At 38.2% G+C, this 22,530-nt stretch overlaps 1 protein-coding gene across 2 annotated transcripts in view; it reads right to left on the reverse strand.

Annotated features, from left to right (window-relative positions):
* Nucleotides 1–6,241: 6,241 nt before the first annotated feature.
* Nucleotides 6,242–22,530, reverse strand: part of LOC129768508 (titin) — a 240,920-nt gene continuing 224,631 nt past the window's right edge. The window contains exons 14-15 of one of the 2 annotated variants that reach the window (XM_055770211.1): nucleotides 19,795–19,953; nucleotides 6,242–6,333 (exon numbers count right to left, since the gene is read on the reverse strand). In XM_055770211.1, coding sequence (XP_055626186.1) covers nucleotides 6,257–6,333; nucleotides 19,795–19,953 — 236 coding nt within the window. In that variant the 3' untranslated portion in view covers nucleotides 6,242–6,256. Of the gene's footprint in view, nucleotides 6,334–19,729; nucleotides 19,954–22,530 lie in introns of those variants that run through there. The other variant, XM_055770212.1, reaches the window with a different exon arrangement.

Here is a 22,530-nt window from a genome sequence, read left to right on the forward strand (position 1 = left end):
GGGAAAAAAGGAAGTTCTTCCATCATGGATAAACATGATTATGACTTACGGGTTCTTGACATGATCCGCTCCGGTCCGTATGAAGAGCATTGCTTCAAAAAATGGGAAACCTAAAAATCCGCTTAATGCAATGACTGAAGAAGCTAATTCTGTTCGCCAAAAAAGTCACACACTTGATGGGTGGGGATTAACTTGAACGAAAACTGAATGTACCCAATTCAAAAGTGGCATCGCTGTACTGCCTTCCAAAAATACATAAAAATCCAGTGGCGATGCGACCGATTTTGTCTAACATCTGCACTCCAACTGAAAAAATGGCTGCTTAATTCGTTGAAGAATTGAAAAAATATCCCATAACTCATGGTAAAAATGTCAACAATTCGTTTAAGTTGGTAGACCATTTGAGAGGCTTCGAGGTTAGGCGAGGGGAAATTCTGGTGTCGTTCGATGTTACAGATCTTTTTCCGATCGTGCCAGTGACCGAGGCGGTAGATATTTTGCGCAGACATCTGGAACGGAAACGCGAACCTCCCAATCAGATCGAAGCATATCTTTTGGTAACGAAAACCTGTATGAATCAGAACTTCTTTTCGTTCAGGGGAAAGTTCTACAAGCAAACGTTCGGTCTCAGTATGGGTACCAAGCTATCGCCACTCTTGGTAGAGGTTTTCATGAAACATTTTGAAACAGAGTTGGCGAAAGAAAAATTGTTCCCTCGAATGTGGAGACGCTATATAGATGACATCTTCGTAGTTGTGAAAGAACGCTACTTGAAACAGACGTTGGAGTTGTTGAATTCCCGACATAGGACGATTAAGTTTACCGTCGAAAAAGAAAAAGACGGTACACTTCCTTTTCTGGACCTGTACATTACCCGGAAGGAAAATAATCGGCTAAAGTTTGGGATATACCGTAAACCAACGTCTACGGACAGATATATAACTTCCGACTCTAATCACTCACGCACAAAAACAAGCAGCCTTCCACTCCATGGTGTATCGTCTCCTCAACATACCAATGGAGAGAGATGATTACATAGCGGAGAGAAATAGAATCTACCATGCTGAAGAGCTGAATGGGTACGAGAGATGTTTTGTGGAGAAAATCCTTCGGAAACACGAGAAGAAGAAACGGAGGAAAAACAACACCACATTAGAGCGTGAGAAGAAATAACACAAAAGGATCAGCCTACCGTACTGTCCCAAAATAACCAACGCAGTCCAGTCTACACTCCGGAAACACGGATTTCATGTGGTGTACAAAAGTGAGAGCACCCTGAAAGAACTTTTGTGCAACCTGACTAGTGTATACATCGGGCAAACTCGTCGGAAATTCAAAATCCTCCTACGTGAGCACAAGAACGCGGTGGATAATGGACGAGCCAACGAATCAAGTGTGGCAGCACACGCTTTAACTCAAGCCCATTGCGTAGATTGGGGGAAGGCAAACATTATTAGAAATGTACGAAAACACAGTTGAATGCATGGGAATGAATGTACATCCCAACCAGCGATTATCCACTTGTGAAAGAAGAAGATGCACCAATATCATCTCAACTCTTCCACCTGACGAAGCTGATAACTCAGCAAAATATATATTCGATAAGTACTGATAACCGTATGAATATGTGTTAGTGCTCCATCGTAACCAGTCGGACACCGTCCAGTAGATGGGCAACATCGAGCCCGAAACCGGTCGACGAAAAAGGTAATTTTAACCCTTTTAATGTTTGTAAGGATTATAAGTGTTGTGTCCTAGTTCCGTGTTACGTCTCGTGAGTGAATAGTGATGAATGTCCTTACGTTTGCACAACCAATATTAAGTTCTTCCAGTTTTCATGAATTTAAACGGTTTAGAGATCAGCGAATTGTAATGTATAGCATATCAAACAAATCTTAGAGAATTTCCGACTCGATTGGTATGCAAATCATGAGAATTCGTCCACAGTGAAAATAGTTATTAACGTTAACTGTATTCCATAAAAACGTGACCTGTTGCCTGATTTGGTACCCCCCTCGAAAGACGTAGTTCTACGTCAAAACGACTAGAGTTTGCTGAGGCATGTATAAACAGACCTAACGAGTTCTAGGACAAGGTCTTTTCTACGGATGAGCTGAGAACAAATCTCTTTGAATCGGATGGAAGACAGATGGCGTGGAGGAAACCAGGATCGGTGCTTCAGATAACCACATAAAAGCACGGCGTTGACAGTCGGCTGATATACAATGGCGGTTTCTGGAACTGGAACCATGGATTTTATCGATTCGGCGATGGACAAGATGGCTCAATTGAACATCCTGAAACGTAGTCTGCAGTCTTCCGTGCAGAAATTGGGTCTTCCTTGTAATTACTACTTTCAACAGGATTATGACCCAAAGCACAATGGTCTCACCGAGCGGCTGTGCCTGCTTTATAATATTCCAATATCTATATATTTAATAACCCAAAAAGAACCAACGAATTCGAGGTAATACAAAAACAATTGAGACTCAAGCCGCTTAAAATCCTACTCCCTTCGCTCAAGTAGTATACTCCTTTACCCCTCCCCCACCCCTTCTCTAAGAGGGTTGCCATACAAACGAAACACAAACTTCTGCATAACTCGAGAACTAATCAAGCACAATTTGGGATGTGAGGGTTTTTGAATATAAGAAATGTTTCTATAATTTCTATACCCCTCCCTCCTCTGGAATGGAGAGTGAGTGGAATGAAATTCCCATATGTTCTACAATTGCATAGTGACAAGTGCTGTTAGTCCATTTGATGTTTGCACTAGCGAAATTGATCTTTGTTCGAAACTGGGAATGGATTTTAATGTGATGAAACGCACTCCTATATCTTCTTCTATCTATACCAAAAAAGGATCGCCGAATGTGCCCGATGACTCCACCAGACCATAATGCGCACCAAACAATGACTTTCGGCGGATGCAATGGCCTCTCAACAATCACGTGTGGATTTTCTGAGCCCCATATACGGAAATTTTGGGTGTTCACATAGCCACCGAGCTCGAAATGTGCCTCATCGCTGAAGAAAATTTGATGCGAAAAATCAGCATTTTGCTGCTGTTGTTCGTTCACCTAATCGACGTATGCGCGACGCATTCCATGGTCACCACGCTCTAATTTTTGTACCAGTTGAACTTTATATGGATGTAGGTGCAAGTCCAAATGCAATATTCGCCACAATGATGTGTTTGGCAAGCCCAATTGCTGAGCACGCCGTGGAATCGAAACATTCGGGTCATCCTCCACACTGGCAGCAACAGCAGCAATATTTTCGGCCAAACGCACATTACGATGATGCACAGGTTTCACAATATCCGCTACGGATCCAGTTTGTTCGAATTTACGCACTACATTAGCGATTGTGTGCTCTGTAGGCTGTCCATGACGACCAAAAACCGTCCGTAATGCTCGAAAAACATTTGCCGGTTTTTCATCATTATTATAGTATAATTTAACAAAATTAACACGAACTAACAACAACTTTTTAATGCTTTTTTTTTTAAAATACTATTAATGTTTAATTCGTAACATTTTTATATATAAATTATCGCAATTTACATGCTCTGCTAACTTTTCTCTATTTGGAAACATGTCAAGAACATGTCAAACGTGACAATTTACACACAAACATGTTACGAGCAAAACATTATTCTTTTCAGGAGTCTTCATACAAAAATGAATTATATTCCATAAACTATAAAAGATAGAAAGTTGAGTTCTGACGAATGAAATATAGGAAATTACTTAGGTTTTCATTAAAAATCAGCAAAGAATTTTTTGGAAAAAAATTCATTGAAAAAAAATATTTTGAAAACTAAAATCCAGTTTTCTCGAAATCATATGCTTTTAAAATTCTAAAAAAAATAGATATAAAAACCCCTCAGAATTTCCAACAAGTTTTCCATACATAGGACGATGGGCACATTTACATGGAAATTTTTTGTCGAACAACAACATTTTCATGTTTTTCTTTGAAAAAAATACTATTAATGTTTAATTCGTAACATTTTTATGTATAAATTTTCGCAATTTACATACTCTGCTTCTTTGGCATTAATATTGTAGGTATCATAGTTTCTAAGTTATAAATTTTTGTAAAAATTTAAGAAAAATATTTGGCTTTTTCCAAAAAGTTGTCTAATTATTTTTCGAATATTTCAAGTATGCAAAGTTGCTTAAATGGCTCATGTCTTTACACCCACAACGTTTCACTGCTATCTGAGATGGTGCTGCCAACGGCCAGTCGAGTTGGCATGAAATACGTCCTTTATTTTCCTTATTAATTAGGTGCAACTAAAACATACAATGGGTTGAAATCTCAAATTAGTTCTAGGGAAAATGATAAAATGACGCAAGTAGCGCAACGTAGAGAAGGCGAAGTTCATGGAATGTTAGTTTAATTCAGGAGCAAGAAGAAAATTCTTATAACTCCCCAGAGCTCGTTTTGAAGATGATTAATTATTCATCTAGATGACCAAGGATAAGCATTCTATGAACAGACCATCAAGTGAACTGAATGAGCTCATCACGAGCGCGGGAGCATTAATTGAAGATGCTAGGAGGAGTTGATTCTCACCTGTTTGGCGAAAAACCTCCGAACGTGGGAGCATCCAAATGTGATGATTCAAGTTATATTCATCCAAAGGAATACAACAACAAAAAAAAAAACGTACCAAAATCAACCAGCAGTGGGCGTGTGCTGTGTGGAAAGGTAAAAATCATAGTGTTATTTTCGCGGCAGTGAGACTCTAGTCAGTCCGCAGTATTAAGCAAACAAGACGAAATGTGTCATTGATATTAATAAAACTTTGCGGTGCAGCAGAGTATGTTTCGGTTGATTTGGAATGTTTTCACGACCGATGAGTCGTCAGCCGAGGGAGGGCTGATACACCCAAGAATCAGGAAATTATCGAATATTGAAATGTTTTTGAAACTTATCGACCATCTTATACTATGCTTCGATTGACCATTGCATCGTTTTCAATTGTTGGCACGATGTCACGAGTTTCTAGTAGTCTCGAGCAATTTTGGCAGAACGAAAATTGAAACCGAAACACTCTCGACACAGAGAGTCAAGGATGGAGTCAATGAGGTATGTTACACACGAGGAGGAACGAACGCATCTCGTTCATGTAAACACCAAGTGCGCCAGCGGAAGAAAAATTGATTTCGCTAAATGTTTATACGATGCTCTCGGGCAACTGGTTAGCTCATTGCATCGTTGGGTAAACCGATGGTTGGCAGAAGCTGAGTTATAATTGGACCAACGTCAACGGCGTTCTCAGCCATGTAATTTTTGCCCATGGTTTGAACTGACCTTACAGTGATTGATACTCATTTCATGTCATTCGCTAAAGAACAAGGCTGACAAAGCTTGGATGTAAAATGGATACATTATTCTGTCCGGTTAAACGGTAACGTTTCGCAACCTCATTTTTTTTGTGCGTCTGGGGACAGAATGGTTGTTTACACTTCGATGTAACGTTCTATTTTTGGGACCTTGTCTCTCCAAATAATAAGAGTTCTTAGATGGTTGAATACTTACCATGGTCTGTGTCATTTTCGCCTGTAATATTTTGATTTAATAAGCGACCCATATGTCTATCGTTTATTATTGTAACTTAACTTTAATTTTCCTTCATAAAACGGTGAACTAACGAGAAGAACCAATTTGCGAAATTCAAGCAACTAACAGAGAGCAGACCAAGGCCAAGTCACATCCGTCGAGAGAGACCAATGTGGCTGTGTTATAGCAAAGCACTGAAGAGCACAAACTATGTACAACAGTGTTTTAGTTGTCCAATTTATTGTCTGATTATTAGTGTTTATTGTCGGCACTTTTTCAAACCCATTGCAAACAACTGTACATTGGTGTGTAATACGTACTATGAAAGCTTTTGCTCAGGCATGAATTTATGGCTTGTTTTTTTTTCCTTTCTAACTGGAAACTATATACTTTCCTGATAATCGCGTTTTAAAGCATCTACAAACAGTTGTAACCAAGTGTTACGTTGTAGAATTGATGTTTGTTTTTGATGAGTGAGTTAGTTACAATTTACAATTCGATTATCGTTGCTGGGCACGGCAAACTCTAGATGTTAATCGAAAAAGTAACTGAAAATGAGGAATGAAATCAAACTAAAGCTGAATGAAGAACCTGATATGTATCAGATTAATGGTTTTACATTCCATAAACGGATGGACGTGACGAGTGTAGTAGATTTCTAAAAGGTCATCTTTAGTGTTTCCTATAGTTGAGAATCCAGTTTGGAATTGGAATTGAACAAATTTAATGAATGAAACCATACATTTTTGTGACTATTAGCTGTGAACGAAACAAAACAAATATAATATGAAGAGTACGGATACAGTGGAAAATGGAAGTGTTTTGAAGGGATTTTGTGATTATTATTGCTTTTTAATCTATGATGGCGGATATTCAAGGTTGTTAACTCGAAACCGATTGACCTGCTAGTTGATTTCGACGTAAAGACGCAATATTTTATTGCATTGAGATTTAAACTTCTGTTGGATTCTGAAGGTAACTTACAATGCAATAGGATGTTGAATAATGAATAACGTATCAGTCTTTCAAAACTTCATTCCAATTGATAGCGGGAAATATAGGTTTATTGAGACACACTTAAACTTATTTTTAAGGGAAGTGCTGTATAGATGTGCTTTCATTTCAAATTTTACGCATGAGCAGTGCAGAATCCCTGAGTTGTTATTTCGATAAGGATGAATACTGACACGGGTTTGGTCAATATGACAGCTCTCCAAATATGGTCCACAGCGCATTATTATTAGTGGATTATGAGTGAAGAATTCACGCTACGCTTTCACTTTCACTCTCATTTACTCACACTCTTTTCTGGTTACCTATTGGCAATAAACGTATTTTTTTAATGAATTCAACTCGACCAGGTTCTATTGAGTCTCAGCTCTTTTTTAACATACCGACCACTTGATTGAGCTCGTCTCCATCCATCGTCTCTATGTATCGTCTCTATCCATAATTAATTTTAATTTTTTTAATCTTTAATAATTTAATTTGTATAACTTTTTTCAATAACCTGTAAAAAACAGAGACGTTCTCAATTTTCTCGACAAAGTGTGTGTTTCAATTCCTTTCTCTCGGATTAAATTTAATAGAATTGAAGTTACTATGTATCTGTCTATTTTTCATCTTCATTCTTCTTCTTTGGTCTCTATTTAATCTTAAGATATATATATATATATATATATATATATATATATATATATATATATATATATATATATATATATATATATATATATATATATATATATATATATATATATATATATATCAAAAAAGTCCTGCGGTATTTTTTTTTAATTTTCATTTGTTCATAAAATTAGTTACAATAATCTGTTCTAAGTCAAATATGCGCCGTTTTGTTCGATGACTTGTTCCCAACGAGATGCCAACTTCATAATACCCCTGTTATAGAAGCTCGCTTCCTTATTGGCACTCGGATAGCCAATTTTCACAGGCCTCTTTTGTGGCTAACTTCTGACCAGCTAGCTCGTTCGCCATGGACAAAAACAGGTGGTAGTCACTTGGTGCAAGGTCCGGACTATACGGCGGATGCAAAAGAACCTCCCATCCGAGCTCCCGGAGCTTCTGGCGCGTCACCAAAGAAGTGTGTGGCCTGGCGTTGTCCTGATGGAAGACAATGCGGCCTCTGTTTATCAAAGATGGCCTCTTCTTCATGAGTGCTACCTTCAAGCGGTCCAGTTGTTGGCAGTACAGGTACGAATTGAGCGTTTGGCCATAGGGAAGCAGCTCATAATAGATTATTCCTTGACAATCCCACCAAACACACAGCAGAACCTTCCTGGCCGTTAATGAGGGCTTGGCCACCGTCTGAGCCGCTTCAGCGGGCTTCGACCACGACCGTTTGCGCTTCACGTTGTCGTAAGTGACCCACTTTTCATCGCCAGTCACCATCCGCTTCAGAAACGGGTCGATTTTGTTGCGATTCAGCAGCGATTCACATGCGTCGATACGGTCAAAGATGTTTTTTTGCGTCAACGTGTGTGGCACCCATACATCGAGCTTCTTTGTGAATCCAAGCTTCTTCAAATGGTTAATAACGGTTTGACGACTTCTCCCCAGCTCTTGGCCGATGCTACGGCTGCTACTATGCCGGTCTTTCTCGGCTAATTCAGCGATTTTGTCGCAATTTTCGACGACAGGCCTTCCGGAGCGTGGCGCATCTTTGACGACCTCTACAACAGAACGAAAACGTTGAAACAATCGCTGTGCGGTGGAAATGGAAACTGTATCGGGTCCATAAACTGCACAAATTTTATTGGCAGCTTGAGATGCATTTTTGCCTTTGTCATAGTAGTACTGAAAAATATGTCGGATTTTCTCTTTATTTTGCTCCATATTTGCGACACTATAACTCACGAACGACTTAACCAAACAAAACACTGTCAAGGACCATATTATAGCGCGCAGAAATACCTTTCCAACAAGCTATAGTATGACTCGATACAATGAATACAACTAGAACTACGCGCTTACAACGACACCTTGCGGAAATACCGCAGGAGTATCTTAACATCATACAAACATTTATTGCATCCTAAAACCTCCACATGCCAAATTTGGTTTCATTTGCTTGATTAATTCTCGAGTAATGCAGAAATTTGTGTTTCATTTGTATGGCAGCCCCCCCTTTGAGTGGGGGAAGGACTGTCTAACCATCATAGAAAAATTTATTGCACCCTAAAACTTTCACATGCCAACTTTGGTTTCGTTTGCTTGGTTAATTTCCGAGTAATGCAGAAATTTGTGTTTCATTTGTATGGCAGCCCCCCCCTTAGAGAGGGGGGAGGGGTCTCAAAATATCACGAAAACCTTCCCCGGCCCCAAAAACCCCTACATACCAATTTTCATGTCGATCGGTTCAGTAGTTTCCAAGTCTATAAGAATCAGACAGACAGACAGACATCACTCCATTTTTATATATATATATATATATATATATATATATATATATATATATATATATATATATATATATATATATATATATATATATATATATATATATATATATATATATATCTATATATATATATATATATATATATATATATATATATATATATATATATATATATATATATATATATAAATGAGTTTCTATCTGTCTGTCTGATTTTCATGGACTCGGAAACTACTGAACCGATCAACATGAAAATTGGTATGTAGGGGTTTTTGGGCCCGGGGAAGGTTTTCGTACAAATGAAACACAAATTTCTGCATAACCCGAAAGCTATTCAAGCACAATTTGGGATATGAGGGTTTTTGGGTATGAGAAATGTTTCTATAATGGTATGACACCCCTCCCTCCTCTGGAATGGAGAGGGGATTCCATAAATATATTACACATATTTCAACCAAAAATATTCCAGCCAAACATGGCAATTGAATATTTTCGGAAAACTCTGAAGGAAAAAGGGAAAATTCGGAAAATTAAATTCCCATATGATCTACATAGTGACAAGTGCTGTTAGTCCATTTGATGTTTGCGTTAGCGAAATTGCTCTTTGTTCGAAACCGGAAATGGATTTTAATGTGACTGCCATACAAATGAAACACAAATTTCTGCATAACTCGAGAATTAATCAAGCAAATGAAACCAAATTTGGCATGTGGAGATTTCAGGGTGCAATAAATGTTTTTAAGTCGGTTAGGGGGAGCTGGCATACAAATGAAACACAAATGGAGCAAATAGAGCCAAATTTGGGATGTGAGGGTTTTTAGGTACTAGAAATGTTTCTATGACGGTAGGACTCCCTTTCCTCCTCTGGAAAGTAGAGGAGGTTCCATAAAAATAATGCACATATTTCAACCAAACATGACAATTGGAAATTTTCGGAAAACTCTGACGGAAAATGGGAAAATTCAACAAATTCAATTCGCATGTGTTCTACAATTACATATTGACAAGCGCTCTTGGTCCATTTGATATTTGCGATAACGAAATTGATCTTCGTTCAAAAGTGGAAATGGATTTTAATGTGATAAAACGCACTCCTATATCGTCTTCTATCAGTATAATTGAAAATGGATCGCCGAATGTGTTGATAAGAGCAAAACTCCCGAGAGGAATTGTCCGATTTAGGGCTGTCTTCAATCTATCATATTTTCTGTGTCAAACGTTTATTCCATGTAACGGAGAAACATGTTATTTGCAAGTGGATCAAAAATCTTGCACGAAAATTGTGTCTGAAAATAATCCGATATTATGTTTATAATATTTTGGTAGAAGTACTGAAATTTTATAGTAAAATAATTTAATTAGTTAAGAAGATCAATCAATGAACAGTTCTGCGATTCGATCCATGAACGTGCGCTTAGTAAGAAAACGTGGATGTGATAACGAAAAATAAATTTTGGGTGGGACGAAGTCTGCCGGGTCAGCTAGTTTTTCTTTAAAAATGTAATTATCTTCAATGATCAATATTTCAAATAAACGAAAAACAACTGATACGACTCTTTCCAATTTTCAAGCTTCTGCACACGCTACAAAGCAAAAAAAGTCTATGATTATATGACCGACTTAAATTGCGAATATTCTTTTATGAGTATCCCAATAAAAAAACTTCTAAGCCACGTAATCATGAGACTTTAAAAAAAATATATAAAAATACTTTCGACATAAAAATTAGAGGAAGAGAGTGCGAAGTCGGAAATTTTAAGTGATTTTTGACATGCTGTAACTTGAATCAACGCATATCGATGGGATGATGAAACAGACGTTCGGTCAACGATTCGATAATACTGAAGAAATTCGTGAAGCAGTTACATCGTACTTAAAAAAGTTGGACGCTACGCACTTCGCGCTCGGAATAGAAAAACTCGTGCCACGCTATGAAAAATGCCTCGAACGTTACGGCGATTAAAGGGTGTGTCACATCAAATTGCATCACGGAAAAAACGCTGTAGAAATTCGCCCAGTAGACCGATCTTTTTGAAAACTTTAGACAGTAAAATAAAAACTATTGAACAACTTTTGGCATTTTCTTTTTATTCATACTTCGAGCCCAAGCCAGTATGCTCGCACCTACCTCTTTATCCCGTCCATAAGGTTCTGTACAACGTCAGATTGTAGTTTTTTTTGAACAGAAATCCATTTTCTCTTGAAGTCCGCCTCCGATTTGACAACTTTTGGGTTCTTTCGGAGGGCCTGCTTCATAATCGCCCAATATTTCTCTATTGGGCGAAGTTCCGGCGCGTTGGGCGGGTTCATTTCCTTTGGCACGAAGGTGACCCCGTTGGCTTCGTACCACTCCAACACGTCCTTTGAATAGTGGCACGAAGCGAGATCCGGCCAGAAGATGGTCGGGCCCTCGTGCTGCTTCAATAGTGCTAGTAAGCGCTTCTGTAGGCACTCTTTAAGGTAAACCTGCCCGTTTACCGTGCCGGTCATCACGAAGGGGGCGCTCCGCTTCCCGCAAGAGAAGATCGCTTGCCATACCATGTACTTTTTGGCAAACTTGGATAGTTTCTGCTTGCGAATCTCCTCCGGAACGCTGAATTTGTTCTCTGCGGAGAAGAACAACAGGCCCGGCAGCTGACGAAAGTCCGCTTTAACGTAGGTTTCGTCGTCCATTACCAGGCAATGCGGCTTCGTCAGCATTTCGGTGTACAGCTTCCGGGCTCGCGTCTTCCCCACCATGTTTTGCCTTTCGTCGCGGTTAGGAGCCTTCTGAACCTTGTATGTACGCAGGCACTCCCGCTGCTTGGTCCGCTGGACGAATGAACTTGACAAATTCAGCTTATTGGCGACATCCCGGACCGAACTTCTCGGATCACGTCTAAACTGCTTAACTATTTACGCGCTTGTGATCTTTTTCACTGACGGAGCATCCATTTTTGCCGTTCTTCACCTTCCGGTCGATGGTTAGGTTCTCGAAGTATCGTTTTAGTACTCTGCTGACCGTGGATTGGACGATTCCCAACATCTTACCGATGTCCCGATGTGACAACTCCGGTTTCTCGAAATGAGTGCGCAGGATTAATTCACGACGCTCTTTTTCGTTCGACGACATTTTTCCAAATTTACGAAAAATTGACAGTGAAGCATGGCCAACGTGATCTATACACTCTTATCTGATTATAAGCGAAAGCTGAAGATATAATTCCTAAAAATTAAATTTCTACAGCGTTTTTTCCGTGATGCAATTTGATGTGACACACCCTTTATGTAGAAAAATAGAAAATAAAACGTTGATTACGAAAATCACCTTGTTTTTTGTCCTAAGGGGCTGTCCACATACCACGTGGACAACATTATGGGGGGTAGGGGGTAGGAAAATGTCCACACTTGTCTACGGTGAGGGAGGAGGTGGTTTAGATAATGTCCACGTGGACACATAAAATGAATATTTCTGAAAATACAATATAATCAAAAATGAATGAAATCTGCTCTGCATTTTCATCGAATTTCAATCTTGTCGCTCCTTACGTGTACTCCGTATTTATCAATAAAAGACCATATTTTTTCATCTCGTTGAACTGTTTCGCTGAAATGCGTATTCTGAGAGTAACGCACATGAACTGAGACTGATGAACTTATTTACATTCCGCCAGGACGAAGACACCATCAAAGATACTCGGAATCTTGTAATATGAAAAAATGCACGACATAGTTTTCTTAGGTACGGGTTTCTTGTTATCTCTGTCTTTCGAGAACTCCAAAGTTGATGAACCAAAGGAAAATGAACAACGAATTACCTGGTGAAGCTTGGTTACGTAGAACGCTACTATATATCGATTCCATACTATTGCATCTTGTGTCTGGTGAGATTGGAAAGGAATTCTGATTTATGTGCTTTTACAAAGCTTCGATAAGTACTGCTTATAACTAAACGAAATTAAAGTCAGCGATCCAGAACAAACTAACAGAATTAGGCAATATGATAGACGTCGTATTCCACCGGACAATGTCAAATTTCATTCTCTTTGACAGGCCGAAAATGTTATGTTTCCCTAAGGTGTGCTATTTCACCCGTCGCCCTCACCAGATATTGCACCTTCCGTTTATCAATTGTTCGGGCCACTTTTCTTGAGCGCAATAATTTCGACTTATAGAATAGCATGAAAAAGAACCTTGCCCAGTTTTTTAAGAGAAACCAAACATGTTTTGGGAGGTTGGGCTTAGATGTTACGGAATGGATCCACGGTATAGCCCAGACCCTGCAAACATCTTTGCGATCTATTAAGAAATGATCGAGTTATAAGCGCTCGAAATGTTTGATTTTTTCCTACTTGTTCAGTGCCTAGATTTTCATTTTACCCCCCAATCTTCCTGTTAGACGTAGTCTTACTTCAAAAAAATTATTCAGAAATTGAACGGAAAAACGCGGATACTTTTTAAATGACCCAATATATTCGAATAATTGTGTATCTGAACCCTTTTACTGGTAGTGGTAACTATATTTCCATCAACGATTTTATTTTTTCTCTTCTTTAACAATAAATTATTACTTCTAGCCTAACTGTGGTAACTAGTTCTGATATCTAGCAACGTGCCTGATTTTTTTGGGCGCGAAAAACTTTAAAACCGTTCATTTTATAGTTATTTTCATGTTAACAACTCCCAATTTAGAGCAGCGAGAGCAAATTTCCCGAAAAGTCATTGAAAAACAGTCTATTTGTTGAAGTTTTCAATACATTTGAACTGTTCAGGACCTACTGAGTCTGACCATGAATTTTATTGATTGTTTTTGTTGAAACTAACATCAAGAATTCAAATATAAGAAAAACATTTTTACCGTCAAGTGTTTACCTCTAGACGGGCAGGTGGCAACTATAATGCCACCAATTTTTTCAATGTTTTTAGTTGTTTTGTTTATTGAAAAAAATCTTCTGTGTACTTCAGCATGTAAACATGTTCCTGTATTGTAATTTGCGTTGATTAAATGCCTAGTTCTCACAGTCCGTTAGAGGGTTAAAGCCGGTACGAATTCGGGAACAAAATTTTCCAAGACTTACGAGGTTGAGCAGAAAGATCATTGGTACATGAAGCCAGCGATTACGATGCGGGTTTATTGTTTATTTGAGCTGCCATTTGTGTGTTAAACATACCAACTACATAATTTAACGCGACATTCTTATAATTTGAATAGCATGACCGATACCGATTTTTTCAATATCACTGCTGCTTTGTTCCGTGATTCCAATAACCATTTTGTAATGAAGCCCTAGATTTCTTTGTCTGATTTTTTTTTGAAAACATATACAGCTCAATCAACTTACGGCGGGTATTAATGGAGTATTGAAATGAGGAATTCCCAAGAATAAATTCACAAGTAAATTTTGTATGTGGATTTTAGCGGTGAAAACAATCTGACAATATAAGTGGATTTGGGAAGAAACTAAATAGCAATACAAATAACTTTCCGGGGAATGTTGGAACATGAATAAATGAATTTAAAACAAACCGTTATTATTAATTAAGCTAACATTTTTATCTATAAAACTATGAAATAGAAAATAGAAGCAATCCCAAAATGAAATTTAAACGAGGCTCAATTTTATTTTGATCTTTTTAGAAATAATTGGTGCTATGTCCACGTGGACAACAGGAGGAGGGGTATAGGAAAAGTCCACGTTTGTCCACGGTGGGGAAGGGGGGTGTTCAAAAACATGATTTTTCTGTCCACGTGGTATGTGGACAGCCCCTAACTTTATTTCTCCGCGATTTCTGAGGCACTGAAACTTATTTTTGAACGACCCTCGCACATCATTTTGACAAGGTATTTCAGGTATTAAAATGTTTTAGGTACATATTTTTATTTCGATGTGTGTTGAGGTAGTGAACGATTTTCTGGTCACGAAGTTACAGCATGTCAAAAATAACTGAACATTTCCGAATTCGCACTCTGTTCCTCTAATTTTTTTGTCGAGTGTATAATGTTCGACGAGGTTGTTCGAAAATGAAAGTGGAACCGAGGGAACTTCGAATGCTCATAACCACGTTTCTGTGACGTTTCTGTGGTTTTTGACCCAAAATGTGAAGCAATTGGTATGTCACATCTGGAAGAGTCTTAAGGAAGTTGATACTAATAGTATTCGAGTGTCTTGACTAAACTACGACGTGTTTCTGACAATGGCCTATGTATTACAGTTCATTGATGTTTTACCTTCCGAAATAATGTAATGAAAATAAATGGAGTAGCGAACTAGAAACTCAATACATTTTCGGCATAATTACTAACTATCCGCCGCATTAAAAAAGTTTTTTTTTCAAATTGTGTAGCGAACACCATTTTTGGAAGCTACTGGTGAAGATTAGTACAATTTTTTCATGCGATTTTTTTTATGTGCGGTCCCTATCCCCCGCACAAAAACAGGTTTCCCTGTATAGCATATTAATTTGACAGCTTTTCGAGCTTAGGCATGATTAGTATGGTTGTGATCACTGTACATACGGTATTCCTCCGTTCAGCGGTAGCACTCCGACGGAGCAAACTGCCGTAGACAAAGGGTTAAAGGAATGTGGGTAGTGAACGATATTGCATTGAATTTTATATTCGATTCCCCACATATATAGTTTGCTCCGCACTGTTCCTTTCGCTACAGCACTCCTAATGATCGGTTCAGGAACCTTTTGACAGCAGATTGTTGGAGGTCCCCTATTCTGTGGCGAATGTACTTTCAGATTTTAAAAAGTTGTAACAATTGGGAGCAAACGTGTGTAGCATCCTCAGACATTTCCGTGGTCGGAAAAGTATCACAACCAAACAATTGTCCGGAGACACATTCATTAGATTATGTTTGGTTATGCTCTTGTCGCTAATAGTTGATTTAAATCAATTTTATTGTCCAATAAAGTTATACAAAAGTGAATGAAATTGATGGTAAGTCGTAGCTAATAAACTAATTTATCATTTGATGTCGAAACATTACTGCACTCCAAAACCATGAAGAATGATCAAAGTTGCTGGTACGATATGGGTCAAATGAGCTTAAAAGTAACAAAAAAAGGGCTATCCACCCATAATTGTACAGCATTTACTCATGGGAGAGGAGAGCTTTGACCCGACCCCCTAAACTATAACGGCCATTCATCACATAACATTCTTGTTTTTGGCGACTTTGGCATTGAATTGTATAGTACAACTCTTCAACTATGAGTACTAGAAAAACGGTGGTCCTTTGGTCCTGAATCTATCACAATTGGCCGTAAAGAACACGCAAAATGGAAATGGAACGAAAACGAGAACGAGAACGAGAACTGAGAGCCACTGTATCGCTTTGGCGTGAGAGGCTGTATAGTCAGCATAATATCAGTCAGAAATGTAGTTGCGGACAAAAACCGAGGTTTTCCATACAAATTAGAAAATGAGCTCGAAGATTCAAAAGGAAAATCGCATGATAAAATGCGCGCTACCATATATGGAAGCACATAAAGATTGTACGAAGTTTTGGTCGTCTGATAAAGATCTCAACCCAAATGTCCCTAGTTCAACCAGTCGAGAAGAATTAGACAATCATCAAATTGAAGCTGACAACGTGTGGCAAGGTAAAAAAGGATATAGCAGAAATGACGAGATTTATAAGTTGACTAGCTGACCCGGCAATCTTCGTCCCGCCAAAAATTTTTGTTTGTTATCAATACCATCAAACATTCACGTTTTCTTACTATGAGCAAGTTCATGAGTCCAATCGCAGAACTATTTGATCTTCTATTCGTCTCCGGTGAATTTATTTTTTACTATAAAATTCCTAGTATTTCTAACAAAAATCATCATTATAATATCAGATTATTTTCCGACACAATTCTCGTTCGAGATTTTTCAACCACTTGTAAATAACATGTTTCTCCGTTACATGGAATAAATGTTTTATACAGAAAATATGATAGAATAAAGACAGCCCTAAATTGGACAATTCCTTTCTCGAGTTCTGCTCTTATCAACACATCTGGCGATCCTTATTTTGGTATAGATAGAAGAAGATATAGGAGTGCGTTTCATCACATTAAAATCCATTTCCAGTTTCGAACAAAGATCAATTTCGATAGCGCAAACGCAAACATCGAATTGACTATATATATATATATATATATATATACGTTTTATTTTATATATATATATATGAAAATGGATGTCTGTCTGTCCGTGTTTTTTTGTATGTAGCGGTTTTTGGGGGCCGGAGAAGGTTCTTATGATAGTTCGAGACCCCTCCACCTCTCTAATAGCGAATTTGTTTCTGTTCAGTATCAACCCTAGTGCCGCACTAACTGCTGTCAAAACGTTTTATTATACACTCAGTTTCAACCTAGTGTCGCATTAGGTTCGCCCCGAAAGCTGTTAGTTTCGCACTGAGATGGTTCACGGATTGGTACTCGGATTCACCAACACTACTATACTGGACTGTCAAGTTCCGAGTATTGTTTTGGAAAATCTAAAAATAAAGATTATGAAAATGGAAAATCTGCTGCTTTTGCTTTTGTATTATTGGAATCGTAATCCAATTCGGATTCTGATTTTGAAGGGTATATTCGCGTAGACGGCATTACGCTTCGTGTGCTTTCATTGGGAGGCGAAAATTATTATGGTTATTCTGGAGGAATAAACATGCTTTCAAAATCAAAATTATGGATGAAAATTTACTTTAATGTATCGAATATTTACTTTATGTGATGAAATAAGAGGGTTTTTTTCCGATATCGCAGATATCTTGAACGAAAACTGTGTCTAATGATGATTTTATGTTATAATAGTAATTATTTGTGGAACAAACAGGAAATGCATCGACAAAAGGTTAAGAGAGTGTCATGTAATCAAACAATATGAAGTAAAAATTTCCATTCAAACTTTTATATTTTTACACTACACTTGGCCCTTCTGATCTGATATAGGATAATTTACCTCCCAAGCACTAATATCGCCACCAGACGTCGACACTGTACTTTGTCATCGCAAATATAAACAAATCAGACTATGTAACGCACACCAATAAACCACCGCATTCTTCCCACCCCACCCCTCTAAAGGGGAGGGGGGCTGTATAACTCGAGAATAAATGCAACAAACGGAACCAAATTAGGCATGTGGAGGTCCTAGAGGGCACGAAATGTTTCTATGGTGATTCCACACACCTATCCCTAGAATGCCATAAAAATATTACACATATTTCAACCAAACATATTTGATAATTTTCGGAAACTCTGAAGGAAAATGGAAAAAATTGGAAAATTCAATTCCCATATGTTCTACAATTGCATAGTGATAAGCTTCCATTTGATGTTGCGCTAACGAAATTGATCTTTGCTCGAAAGTGTAAATGGATTTTAATGTGATAAAACGCACTTCTATAGAAAATAATTGTCCGATTTAAGACTGTCTTTTTTCTATCATATTTTTTGTATCAAACATTTATTCCATGCAACGCAGAAACAAGTTATTTGCAAGTGGTAGGAAAATCTTGAGCGAGAATTGTGTCTGAAAACAATTTGATATTATAATGACTAGTTTTGGTTGAAGTACTAGGAAACTTATAGTAAAAGGAAACAGTAAAGGTTCGAGTAGAAAATGAACAGTTCTGCGATTGTACCCATGATCGTTCGCTTAGTAAGAAAACTTGAATGTTTGAAGGTATTGATAACAAAAAGTTCATTTTGGGCGGGACGAAGTTCGCCGGGTCAGCTAGTTTCTAATAAATATACAGATTCAAGAGATTCAAGATTGATATGATGAAAACAAATGAAAGGCGTTGAATTCAATTGAATTCGCAGAGTGTTCCATTGAATCACTCTAAGGCGTCGTGCGCAAATTACGTAACGCGAAAAGGGGGGGGGGTCGAGGTTACGTTACTTACTGTGTATTAAAGATAGAAAATTGTGTTACATAGGGTGGGGGGAGGTGGTCCAAAATCTGGATTTTTGGCGTTACGTAATTTGTGCACGACGCCTATTTTTTCTATCGTGAATATACGATAGAAAAAAAATATGTGGAAACATGAACGCTCAAAATTATTTCAATAAAAAAATCAAATTTGAGTGGGAATCGGCTCTGTATACGAAGCATAGAAGAAGACCTCTGACATAAAGAGAGTGGAAAGGAGAACAATATGCTCTAACTATTGTCAAACGTCAACGCTGACTGCAAATGCGATCCATCTTAGTGATACTGTATTGCAGCTGTCACAGGAAAAACAAAAACTCTGGGAGGTAAACACAGAAAGATTTATTTTCAAATATATGGCAAAATGTTATCGAAACAAATGATTGACAGTTGACATGTTCGGCCATTAGCTTTGCAAACATGTTCTAAACCAAGTGTGACATATTTTTGTGTGCCTTATGATAAACCAACGGAACCAATCGTATTTGCGTAACACACCAGATGATTAGTTTCATATGTTTTTTACTTGTTTCCGTAGAAGTTAGATTAAACTAATCGTTTCGGATATTTTTCTGTTTCAATTTTGATCCAAATATATTTACAAACTGTTTTGACACTTGGTCTGTTATGTCGGAGCTAAGTATAGTTAGTTTCATATTGGTCAGTTTTATTGTGAAATCAAACTACAACCAAATCGAATACACTAATTACTACGGTTTAACCGAAACCAGCATAAAACGTCAAACAACAAACTACAAGTGTCTAAAGCCAAATAAAAAAACTACTTTTGTGCAATTAGTTCACCGCTATCCGCCCAGCATTTATTTCTAACCAGCTTTATTTACAATCGAACATCAGTACAAATTTTGCTTCATAAATTTACCTTCCGACGTTTCGATTAGGCAGATGGAGCGATACGTGGTGTGTTCGGACCCGCCGCCGCGATCGAGCTCCAGAAATCCATTGTGGTCTTGCCGCTCCGGGTCGTTCACTTTTGGTCTCAGCTCTCGATAGCTCAGATAGGATGTCTCTCTGCCCAGTGCTGGAAGGAATAAGAAAGAAAAAAAGAAATAAAAACACACCTAATTTCACAATTTCACGTAAAAGAGGAAATTTCTTCGAACAAACAAGTTTCGCCCCAAAGAAGTTGCATTCGCACGACAAGTGTGTGGGTGCATGTGAAAGAAAGGAGGAAACGCGAGATGGTATTTTGTGGATTGTGAAATCTATAATTTCGCTCCGATCCTACTCGATTGTTCGTAATAAACTTGGCCACTGGTGGCAGGCAAAGAATGTTTGCTTTTTTGTGTATTTTTTTTTCTTAGAAGCGGTTTCTGAAATGTTTCGTTTGTGAGCGCACGATGAAATGTTGGTGCGGAAAGTTAGTTTGGTTAGGTTCTAAAATTAGAAGTTTTCCTCGCGCTTTTGTACACTCCCCGAAATACATTGTGTTTGGGGTGGTCAATGGGTGACGGTGGTGGTTGCGATGGTGCTGTCTTATAGACGATGTGTGAACGAGGATGTGCAAATCGATTTAGCGCGATGTGCACACACTTGTTCCGATGGAAGACTGGGATTGGCACCTCTGGAAATAAGAAAGTGGAATGGCTTTCTGTGATGGGATCAAGTTAAGGGTAGAGGAAAACGACAGAAATATTTTGGCAGTAATTAAAATACCGGCCGCAGCAGACAGACTTTGACATTTTCTATTTCTGAACGGTGATTTAGAGGATATTCTTTTTGATAGTGAAAGCAGATGTAGTTTCGTCGATAAAAAGTACCGCTATGTTTACTAATTCTACCAGATTCTGTCGAGCTTTGCAACGTCTTAGCGACCAAAATACACGAAGTGGGGCAATCTCTCAACTGGAACATATCAGTTTTTGAGTGGTTTAGCGAAAAAACAATAAACCTGCTGATGACTGCAGCGTTCGGCCCGAAAATAACACCCTGAATACATGGCCTAAAACATTGCAACCCACGCTCGAAGTGGCCATTCCTTGTCACACCTATCCTCCCGCAAGGCCACAGACAGTTTATAGAATGAATTTTGAATCTTATACCAGAGCGGTGTTTATTTTGAATGCTTTCGTGAATCTGTGAATCATCTGTGAAGCGCGGTATAAGTATCAAAAAAATAACCCACCTTTGTTGCGGACACTTAATCATTCCCACCTTTCTAGCGGAAGGTGATGAATGATTCGCGTGCATCATTCCGTCAGACAATGTCTTCGCGTTGTTTCGATGGAGACGCGAGGTGGTTCTTGAACGTTTGAAAGGTCATATTTCGAATGATGCTTCTGCGTGAAAATCGCAGCAAAAACTGCATACAGTAAGACCTCGTTAAACATGTATTGATCTTTTTTTTTAAGAAAAGAAAAGAAATAAAGCATATTTTAACTCAAAACACAATGCATAACAGTTAATCTATTTTTCATATGCTCATCGTTTCACTTAAATTATTATTTCCATTTACATTTCTACTGCGAACGTCCCACCACTTCCCGGCGATGGATTTGGGCCAAAAAAAAAATGTACATGCTTGGTTCTTTAAAATCGATAATTTTTTTTTCCATGCCTTCATTGCCTCTCAGGCAATGAAGGTCGATTTTCAGCCAAATTTTAATGCGAGTAATGCAGAAATTTGTTTTTTATTTGTATGGCAGCCACCCCTAAGAGAGGGGGGGGGGAGGGGTATCTAACCACCATAGAAACATTCATTGCACCCTAAAGTTTCCATATGCCTAATTTGGTTTAATTTGCTTGATTAATTCTCGGGTAATGCAAAAATTTGTGTTTCATTTGTACGGCAGCCCCCTCTAAGAGAGGGGGAAGGAGTATCTTAACACCATAGAAACATTTAATGCATCCTAAAACCTCCACATGCCAAATTTGGTTTCATTTGCTTGATTAATTCTCGAGTAATGCAGAAATTTGTGTTTTATTTGTATGGCAGCCACCCCTAAGAGAGGGGGGAGGGGTATCTAACCACCATAGAAACATTCATTGCACCCTAAAGTTTCCATATGCCTAATTTGGTTTAATTTGCTTGATTAATTCTCGGGTAATGCAAAAATTTGTGTTTCATTTGTACGGCAGCCCCTCTAAGAGAGGGGGAAGGAGTATCTTAACACCATAGAAACATTTATTGCATCCTAAAACCTCCACATGCCAAATTTGGTTTCATTTGCTTGATTAATTCTCGAGTAATGCAGAAATTTGTGTTTCATTTGTATGGCAGCCCCCCCTTTGAGTGGGAGAAGGACTATCTAACCATCATAGAAACATTTATTGCACCCTAAAACTTTCACATGCCAACTTTGGTTTCGTTTGCTTGGTTAATTTCCGAGTAATGCAGAAATTTGTGTTTCATTTGTATGGCAGCCCCCCCTTAGAGAGGGGGGAGGGGTCTCAAAATATCACGAAAACCTTCCCCGGCCCCAAAAACCCCTACATACCAATTTTCATGTCGATCGGTTCAGTAGTTTCCGAGTCTATAAGAATCAGACAGACAGACAGACATCACTCCATTTTTATATATATAGATAGATAGATAGATAGATAGATAATAGGAACGATTGTCGATTTCTAGTGAATAATCTTGTTCCAGCCAGCGCTC

This window comes from Toxorhynchites rutilus, chromosome 2 (assembly GCF_029784135.1).
Source record: "Toxorhynchites rutilus septentrionalis strain SRP chromosome 2, ASM2978413v1, whole genome shotgun sequence".
Lineage (NCBI taxonomy): Eukaryota > Metazoa > Arthropoda > Insecta > Diptera > Culicidae > Toxorhynchites > Toxorhynchites rutilus.